This window comes from Antrostomus carolinensis, unplaced genomic scaffold (assembly GCF_000700745.2).
Source record: "Antrostomus carolinensis isolate BGI_N321 unplaced genomic scaffold, ASM70074v2 scaffold45623, whole genome shotgun sequence".
NCBI classification, from domain to species: Eukaryota; Metazoa; Chordata; class Aves; order Caprimulgiformes; family Caprimulgidae; genus Antrostomus; species Antrostomus carolinensis.
Genome location: NW_010308114.1, coordinates 1 through 9,982, shown reverse-complemented (window position 1 = coordinate 9,982; position 9,982 = coordinate 1). Strand labels below are relative to the sequence as shown.

Below are 9,982 nucleotides of genomic sequence, written 5' to 3'. Positions count from 1 at the left end.
GTGACTTCAGCCTCTCCTCATACGGTTTCCCATCTAAACCCTTCACCAATCTTTTGGTCCAGGGAGTTTCTTCTGCCAGCATGTGCAGCTCCATAAATCCATCATTTCCTCTCCCATTTTCCCCCCTTTCTTCCCACCCACATATCTCCTCTCCCATCCCTGCAGGCGATGCGCACACCAAGCCGCAATGAAGCCGGCCTCGAGCTCTTGATGGAATATTACAACCAGCTCTACTTCTTCGACAACCGTTTCTTCCCTCCCACCAAAACCCTGGGTGTCTTCTTCCACTGGTTGGTACAACTTTCCCCATCCCACCTGGGCCATTGTGAGTGGGGAGGGAGTCAGGACCAAGCCTCCATGATGGGACTTCTGCCTCAGCAGCAAAGCTGGGGCTGGAGGATGTGGGCAGCTGAGTTTTCCTCTTGCTCTGGGTTTGCTGTTGCCCTGGGTGAGTTGATTAGGGGAGGGAGGGGAAAATATGCACCCCATGGGGATGAGCTATGATGGGAACGGTGGCTACAAGCCCACACAGAGAGCTGAAAACCCTCCAGGCTTCTTCTGCATTGTTGGGCAAGGATGCAGGGATGGACAGACATTGACTCTTCCCTTCCCCAGGTATGATTCTCTGACGGGGGTCCCATCCCACCAGCGATCGTTGGCCTTTGAGAAAGGCAGCGTGCTCTTCAACATCGGAGCCCTGCACACCCAGATCGGGGCGCGGCAGGACCGTGCATCCCTGCCAGGGCTCAACCAAGCCATTGATGCCTTTCAGAAGGCAGCTGGTACGTGGGTTTCCCTCCTTCCTTGGCTCCACAGGAGCATGCAGGCAGCATTTACACAGGGTGGGAATAGTCCTTGTGAGGGCAAGAAGGGGAGGGAACAGTTGTGCAAAGAGAGATGGGGACATGACATCTCCAAGGGACCACAAACTAAGCGTAAGTTGGCACCACGCTGCTTCTGTGGGTTATGAAGAGGAGCTGGGATGACCCACCAGCCACCCAGAGGGCTCTCCTTTGCCCCATGGCAGTAAGGATGTCCCAGCTGGAGAGAAGAGAGATGCTGATCCATCTGTGAGCAGCTGGGGAAAAAAGGGACCTTGAGACTGTGATCACCCAGGGCTTTGGAGAAGAAAGTTGTGGGCACAAGGATGGTTTAGGTAGCAAGGGAGGGACCCCTGGGATATCATGGCTGGTTATGGTGAGATATTTGAAGTGTGAGCTGGGTTGGCTCTTCTCCTGCACCACTGATGAGGAAACCTTCATGCTTTGAAAGCCTGACCCTCCTGCTTGCAGGTCCAGCTGCTACCCGAAGCTTCTTCCTTGTGCAGGTGCCTTTAACTACTTGAAGGAAAACTTCTCCAATGCTCCCAGCCTGGATATGAGCGCTGCCTCCTTGAATATGCTGGTGCGGCTGATGGTCGCCCAGGTCCAGGAGTGCGTCTTTGAGAAGATGACCTTCCTGTGTGCCCAACATGACTTCCTTGCCCGGCTGCAGCTCGCCCAGGAGGCAGCAAGGGTGAATACCTTGGGGAGGAGAGGATTTGGTGGGCTGTCACCTCTGGGGAGGCTCCTTCTGTGATCTGCAGAACTCCCCAGGAGAGGACAACCTATTATCACTGTCTCCTATATCTCAACCCATGACTTAGCAGCTTGTCTCTTGATGTCCCACAGGTAGAAGACGTCTACTCACTGGTGCACCAGACGATGACCCAGGCTCATGTGAAGGATTACGTTCCCTTCTCTTGGACCACCATGGTCCACGTCAAGTCAGAGCATTTCAAAGCCCTCTCCCACTACTTCGCTGCCATTGCTCTCTGCGACTGCCCCGGTGAGTGTTACAACTTGGAGGCAAGTTGCTTGCTCAGCCAAGGGCTGGCTCCACGTGGTAGCCTGATGTTTGGGAGAGAATGCAGAAAAAAAGATCTACAGGGTAGATGGGTACAAAACCTCAAGTTTTTGAGATGCTCTGAGCTGTTGATCTCCTTCATTGACTCAGCAGTTCATGCTCAGGGCAGATTTCCTCCATATTTCTGGTTTACACAGCGCTTGCAAAGTCCTTCCAAGATGCTGTAGGGTTGTCACCTGCTCTCCCCTTTAGGTCTGGGTGGGTAAACAGGGAGTCAGCTACCTACTGACCATGTGTGTGCTGGTGTCCTCACCTCGGCGTGCTCCAGATGCACCACAGATGTCCATGTGATGGGCCAGATGTGGGCTTCAAAAAATAAAAATAAAAGCAAAAAAACCCAGGATATCCCTTGAAAAAGTGGTCTGGGCTACTGAAATTTAATTGCCAGCCACATGGCCAGCTGCTCTGGGTGGTGGGTTGCTGGCAGCAGGGTACTTGTGGTTGTGCTGGAACTGAGCTGACGTGGCTCCATGGAGCCAGCTGGAGCACAGACGTAGGATGTGACCCATGATCTCCATCTGTGCCATCACCAACACCCGTTACAAGCAATTTTGGGTCAGGCAGAGGATCTAAGGGTGGGCAGCCGATGCATGCTGTGACCTGTGATGCTGACCCATCACTTGGTGGGATGGCTGAGGACAGGCTGGGGGACTTCCTGAGGGATGGCTGCCAAAAGCAGTGCTGTGCCAGTGATGACGATGGCTGCCAGACTGTCCCAGCATCCTCCCCCACTCCAGAACCTGCCTAAAATCTTGCTGCCGGGCCTGTGCCGTGTGGGCGTTGCAGAAGCAGGATTGAGCAAGGAGAGCTGCTGGGGCAGAGGCAGGAGAGAGCGAGCTACCATGGGGCTGGAGCAGCTTAGAGACAGAAACAGCAGAGGATCATAGAACCATAAAATGGTTTGGGTTGGAAGGGACCTTAAAGATCATCCAGTTCCAACCCCCCTGCCATCAGCAGGGACACCTTCCACTAGACCAGGTTGCTCAAAGCCTCATCCAGCCTGGCCTTCAACACTTCCATGGAGGAGCAGCCACAGCTTCTCTGGGCAACCTGAGCCAGTGTCTCACCACCCTCACAGCAAAGAATTTCTTCCTCACATCTCAGCTCCATCTCCCCTCTGCCAGTTTCAAGCCATCACCACTTGTTCTCTCACTCCCTATCCTTGGCCAAAGTCCCTCCCCAGCCTTCCTGGAGCCCCTTCAGGTACTGGGAGCTCTCTAGAAGGTCTCCCTGGACCCTCCTGTTCTCCAGGCTCAACAGCCCCAACTCTCTCAGCCTGTCCTCACAGCAGAGCTGCTCCAGCCCTCGCATCATTGGATGGTGATGGGGCTGGGTTTGCTTGGGGTTGCAAGGGACAAGGCAAGCTTCTCCCCTGAGATTTGGAGGCTGTTTGCCTGTCCTGGTAACTTTAGGTGCTGGGTGGAAACACAAATTTGCAGGAGATCCTTAATTTGGGTCTGGTTGGGGTTTTTTTTTTGCTCCATCTAGAGCATGCTGTTGAGATGTCACATGACCACTCGCTGCCTCTCCAAGTGTACCCTGACCCTCTTGTCCAGAATGACAAAACTTTTACTTCCATAACCAGCTGGCAATAAACTCCTAATGCTGCAGTTTAATCCCCTGGGGATGCTGGGATGGAGAGGGTTGGCACAAGGAGAGCCAGCCCTGGAGCTGCTGGTTCCCAGCTTGCTGGGTGCCTATGCTGGGACTGCTCACCAGCCTTTGGGATCTCCTTCCATGTTGACCAGCAAGTCTACAACGCTCCCTGGAACCATCTGGGTTGCTTTCTATTTCACCTTGTGTCCAGGAGAGGAGGCTGCCATGCAACCCTGAGCTCCTTGTGAGCCAAAGGGAATTAGGAACAGCTTTGGCTGGAAATGGTGTCAAAATCACGTGTCCAAAGCCCAGCACGGTGCTTGGAGAACCTGTGCAAGTTGTATCCATCTCAGTTTTTCTATTGAAGGACCCCCTTGGTTGCACCACAAGCTCTCTGCTTGTGCAGGGGTCCCAGGCACAACAAGGAGACCTCAACTCCCAAATTACCCAGCTCTTGTGCTTTAGCTATTGTCTGACTTGGCTCCATGTCACTAACCTCCAGATGGGAAAACCCAGGGCTCTACATTTCCAATCCTGCTTCCAGAACAAAGGAGGGAAGGAGAAAAAAGAGCAGGATACTTGTGCTGTGCAGGGGACAAATCCTGCACTTGGCTACAAAGCCTGGTGCAGCCTTGAATGTGGTAACTCATCCCTCTCCATCAGTGACACCTTGGTGGTCGTTGCAGGCTGTGGCTGGGTGAGAGGAAGCTGCTGCTGAAGTTATTTGGGCCACATGAGCATGGATGTGGCTTCCTGATCACCTTTTCCACACCACCGTGGGCATCCGGGTGGCCAAGCAGTGCCTTGACTTCTCTGTAAGCCCATCCCCACCCGTTTGTTTCACACAGCTGCATCTGATGCTGAACTGCCAGAGCAGGAGAAGGCTTTTATCCAGTTCCATGTCACCATGCCAGAGGGACCATCACTCCGTGTCGTGCTGCAGGACCCTGAGGAAAGGAGGAAGCTGGGTAAGCACATTAGTGGGGGCAAAGCCCCCAATTCCAGCAACGAAACCTCGATGGATGGGCAGTGAGCCCCATCATAACCCTACCCATGGAGCCATGGTCTCCTCAAAGGTGTGTGATGAGCTGTTGTAGGGTGTCTTTCCATATAAAGACAACTTTTTGGGTGCTTTCTTTGAAAAGAGCTTCTCCTGGGAAGGCAGGAAAGCATCACAGATCCCTATTAGGGTGTTGAGGACCAGCTCATGGTGCTTGTACCAACCTGTCAAGCCAAGTTTGACAGTAAAACCTCAGGCATTGAGGTGTCCTGAGCCAGGTAACATCACCCAACACAGCATGGAGAAATCTGTAGGGACACAAAGATCCTGGGAAGTTCCTTGGCTTGGACTTGCTGCTGATTTGGCTTGATTACAAAAAGACACAGCAGATGCCAGGGGGGTGGCTTTTTTAGCTGCATGGAAAGGCTTGGGAGATGAGAACTTCCTCCCATGTGGATTTTCAGCTTCAGGGGAAAAACAGAGCGTTGCTTATTCAGCTGAAGTCATGTTTTGGCAGCTTCTACCCAACAAGCTTGCAACAAGAGCAAACTCAGCACCCTGATTTTGGGGTGTCATCTCCTGTTTGCCTCCCCCACGAGCTGCCTCTTGGTGCTCTCTTTCCCCTCATTGCACATGTGTGAAAGGAGACAAGTCCCACCAGGAATGATTTTATCATGTCACCAGCCTCAGCAAAGTCCTCCTGGCTGCTTGACTGGATTTCACTGCTGGGGATGGGAAGTGAAGGATGTGAATGGGGAGACTCCTTATATGAACCCCAAAACTAGAGTGTTATGGTAACACCATCCCAATGCCCTCAGCTACTGTCACCTGGTTTCCCAATTTGCATCAGCCCAGCTTCCAGCTCTGCCTGTTCTTCTCGAGGGGAACGGGCTCTATTCAGCATTTACTGATGAAAAATGAACGTGCAGGTGACAGCCTCAGCTCTGGTTTTAGTTTACAGGAAAGGAAGAAACTTGCAGCATTAAAAACCATCTCCCTGGCAGGGTATTTTTTCTCCTTCCCTTGTCTCCTAGTTTTATAACATTATCTTTTATCAGAGATGATATATTCTACCATCTTCAATAGAGTGGAGCCAAAACTTTGCACAACTTCCATGCCCAACCTCTCTTCCCCGTAATCTCTTGGAAATAGCAAAATTCATTGATAAGTCATTAAAATCTAGTTTCTTATCATAGAATGGTTTGGATTGGAAGGGACCTTCAAGATCATCCAGTTCCAACCCCCCTGCCAGCAGCAGGGACACCTTCCACTAGACCAGGTTGCTCAAAGCCTCATCCAGCCTGGCCTTCAACACTTCCAGGGAGGGGACTTCTACAACTTCCTTGGGCAACCTGTTCCAGTGTCTGACCACCCTCACAGTGAAGAATTTCTTCCTAATATCTAATCTAAACCTCCCCTCCTTCAGCTTAAACCCATTTCCCCTTGTTTTGTCACTAACTGCCCTTATGAAAAGTCCTTCCCCAGCTTTCTTGTAGCCCCTTCAGGTATTGGAAGGCTGCTATAAGATCTCTCTGGAGATCTTTCTTGCTGACAGTGGGTGCTTTGATACCATATGATTGATTGCATTTGATACAATCATTTTGGAGAGTCTCTTCATCCCTGTTTTCCATCCAACCTCAAAATATTTCCTTGATTGTGACTTCTCGCAGGGAAAAGCGAAGGTCTTCAGGCCACACTGGCTGTGGTCCTCGTAAGTCTGGAGCAAACCCTGATCATCTCCTTGGGTTATGTTGCCACCGTGTGTCTTAAAACTGGAAATGCTACAGGCACACGTGTTCCTATGATACATATATATATATATAGGTGGAGAGAGAGAGCTTTTTTGGTAGTTTAGTGTTGGATACGGGTATCTTGGTTGCAGTCACTTGCAAAGGAGATGTTTGCCTTGATATCTGTGGGTTATCATGATTTCATCTCTTCTGGCCATTTTTCATCTGCTCCGTTTTCCCGAGGATGGAAACACGTTGAAGGTGAGTTGGAGAGGAGCAAAGCAAGAGGAGATGCTGAAGAAGGTGGAGAGCAGGACCTGCCGGGTAGGGAGAAGGTTTTGCTTAGCCTAGAAAAGAAGGAGACGTGTTGCATCTTCTTGAAGCTAAAAGGCTGTCATCAGGAGGACAGGGCTTGATTGTCCTCCATGTCCTCCCCCCTAGGGGTTGCAAGACGATGGAGAGAAGTTAATTTGCAGAAAGATTGAGGTTAAGCATTACGAGGGACTTCGGGGGCGGCGCAACACGGTGGCAGCTCCTTTGCCGGCGGTTTTTTGGGAACATCTGCCAGCTCCGACACTTTGGGAGCGAAGTAGGTCACCCTTCAAGGTCCCTTCCCAAGCCCTACATCGAAGACTCGAGCTGACGGCTGGGACCTACTCCATTTAGGACACGTTGAACTCCTGGCAGGCTGTGAACGTGACTGGGCTGTCCCTGAGTCACGTCGGGTGACACAGCCTCGGTGGCTGCTGTTATCCGTGGGCAGCCGAGCGAGCAGAGAGGGAACCGGCGGCGGCGGAGCCGTTCTGATCGAGCTTGTGATCTTCTCTGTTCCTTTGCAGGCAAAGCTCATCTGAAGAAAGCCATCATGAAGCATGAGGAAGCCATGAGAATCCACGGCTTGTGTAAGATCCTGAGGAAGATGGATATCCTCCAGGAGGTCCTCTCCTTCGCCCACAAACGCTCGCTGAGCAAATACTCAGAAATTGACCATGAGGAGGACTTCTTTGAAACAGGAGATGCCCCAGACATTCACCGTAAGTGGGGTTTTTTTTTGAGTATGCAGCTGGGGAGAGGATTTGTGGCAGGTTGCATGGGGTGGGCAAACTCCACGGTGAATTTGTGGCATGTCACTGTGAACCTGAGCTCCCTGCATGGTGGTGGAACATCTCGGGTGGGTGTGGGGGCTCTGAGCTGTGTGTCTGGCAGCTGCCTGAGCAGGTTCCAGCTCTTCTGGGTCACACTATCCCTCCTTGGGGAGCACCATGTAGAGGCAGCAGCTGCCACAACTACCTGACCCCGGTGTGTGTGCTTCTCTCTTTCTACCACTAGCCAAAACCCACCAGAAACCAGAGATAAAATCCCCCAACTTCTCCCAGGTGAAGGTGACCGACCTCTTCCACAGGCTGGTATGTACAGCTATGGGATGGAAGTTGCCCCAAGGGAGCAGATATCACCTCCTCCTCCTCCTTCTCCTCCCTGCATGTTCTGCTTGCCTGATTTCCTTCCTCCCCACATCCTCTTCTCCCTCTCCCAGCACAGACGCTTCTCTCACGGGCAGCTTTCCAAAGAGGATGAGCCACCTCCTCACAGGCAGAGACCCATGCAAGAGGAGGGGTGGGAGGGCACAGATCCGTCTCTGCAAGACCTAAACATGTCATGAAGGTCCTTGGGTACACGGGAGAGTGGGCACAGGCATTTTGGGTGGGCTTTACCTGAGAAGGACCAAAGGGACCCTTTAGTGGAAGCTTTTTGGGGGAGCAGAGCAGGAAGGATGATGTCAGCTGGGAGGCACCAGAAAAATCCCACTGGATCTTTCTCTCTACCCTCTTTAGGCTTATAGGGTCTTGGGGAGCAGGACTGAGCTTTGGGGCTTCTGTGAGACCTGGCTATACTGTCCCTTGTCCCCCCAGGCACCCCAAGGGCTGTGTAGCACCCCGGGGAGAGGTTGGGTATCACTGCTTTTGAACAGCTCCAGGGTAGGCAGGAACAGGAAAGTAGGAAAAAGTCAGGAAAAATAGGAAAGATTTTGGGGGGAAACTGACCCTGAAGAGGTGACCTGTCCCACCACCTCACACCCTGCTGCTGGACCACTCCAGCTGAGCTGCATCCACCAAAGCCAGGCTGTGGTGAAAAACCTTCAACCCCCATCATCCCTCCTTGGGCGATGGGTTTAATTTCCTAAAGGGAGGAATTAAGGAGTCAGCTCTGTCCACCAGAGCTTTCTGTCTCATTTACTCCAGGATTGTAGTATCTAAACTGATGGCAGCTTGCTGACCATGCCAAGACCTCCTTCTCCTGCCTGGCAGGAGCTGGGAGGATGTCCAAACCTAAGCTCTGGGCAGAGGGTTGGACCAGTAGCACAAAACTGTGCTACTACTCACAGACCCAATGTCTGACGTGGACTTTTAAGCACCTCTAGCTTTATAGTGCAGAAATCTGCATTTTTGGGTGTGCAGACAGGGTAAAACACCAGGCAGGCTCAAAATTGTGTCCTTAAATGCCAAAGACAGACTTTCTTGCTCTGCCTCCTCTTCATCAGTGGGTGTTTTGCCAGGTTGCACATCCCTGGGGAGATGTTCTTGCACCGAAAGGTGCTTTTTGTGTTTCTGCCTTACCCCAGGGACCCCTCTCAGTTTTCTCTGCCAAAAACAAGTGGTACCCGGCACGGAGAATCCACCTGATGAGAGGAGAAAATGGCTTTGGGTTCACACTGAGAGGAGACTCCCCCGTCCTCATCGCTGGTGTCATCCCAGGGGGCTGTGCTGCCGTGAGTACCCCAAGCTCCTGATGTGGGGATGCTGGAAGTGGAGTGTCAGGGGTTTCCTCAACGGGTGCTGGGTGGTTTTAGGTCTTTAACACTCAGTTGTATGACTTGGTGACTGTGGTGATGTGCTTGTGTGGAGACATCCCTGCTGAATCACAACCTGGGGCTTGCAGATGGATGTCATGAAAGAATTGAGTTTTTTGTTGGGTTTGGGTTTTTTTTGAGGAAACAACAAAAAATAAGGAGATTAGCTCAGTCTTTAACTTCTGGTAGACTCTCTTTGCCAAGCACTCAGCTTCCTTCTTTCCCATTTTGGGATGTGACAGTAGATGAAACAAGATGGCAAGTCTGAAACACAAGTTATCTCAGTGAAAACTCACTACATGGGCTTTCTGATGTATCAGGGTATCAGTGGTAACTTGATTTTCCAGCAGAAACTTACTGGAGCATCCTGGTAGGATGCACAAAGGTCTCCTCCATCTCTCAGCACTGCTCAGCATCAATCCTGCCATCCAGAGCCCAGCATCTCTGTAACAACACGCTCCTTAGCAGCAGGATTATATCTCTTTTGGGAGACTATCTTCTTAAAAACCACATATGGTCCATATCTAGGCCACAGTTGTGTCTCCTGGGCTACTAATATTCATTGCACTCAGCTGGGGTGGGATTAATCTCCAGACAGACATTGAAATGTGGGTGTCTCTGTGTTTCTAAACCTCCATTGCAGCTGGCCTGGCATGTCCTGGCTGAGTTGCTCCTAGCTCTGATGCTGTCCCCACAGCCTCAAGCTGGCACGTGCTTTCCTTCAAGGATATCAAAAGCCTTGTTGATGCTTTGATGGATGAAGGGTGTGCAAAGAACCTTGCTGAGCCTGCTCTGTTTTGTCAAGGATCAAGGCTTGCAGGCAATAATTTATTTTTATATTTTTTTCTGGAAACCTGCAACATTTAACCTTTATTGAATCACAGAATCACAGAGTGGTGGGGG

The 9,982-nt window shown here is 51.4% G+C and overlaps 1 protein-coding gene across 1 annotated transcript; it reads left to right on the top strand.

Annotated features, from left to right (window-relative positions):
* Positions 1 to 168: 168 nt before the first annotated feature.
* RHPN1 (rhophilin Rho GTPase binding protein 1) lies at positions 169 to 8,998 on the top strand (the record flags this gene model as incomplete). Its single annotated transcript, XM_010165661.2, has 8 exons — positions 169 to 290; positions 616 to 782; positions 1,328 to 1,515; positions 1,671 to 1,827; positions 4,350 to 4,469; positions 7,071 to 7,265; positions 7,561 to 7,637; positions 8,852 to 8,998. Coding segments are annotated over exons 1-8 (1,173 nt in total), but the record flags the coding sequence as incomplete, so codon positions are not given.
* Between the last annotated feature and the right edge of the window lie 984 nt (positions 8,999 to 9,982).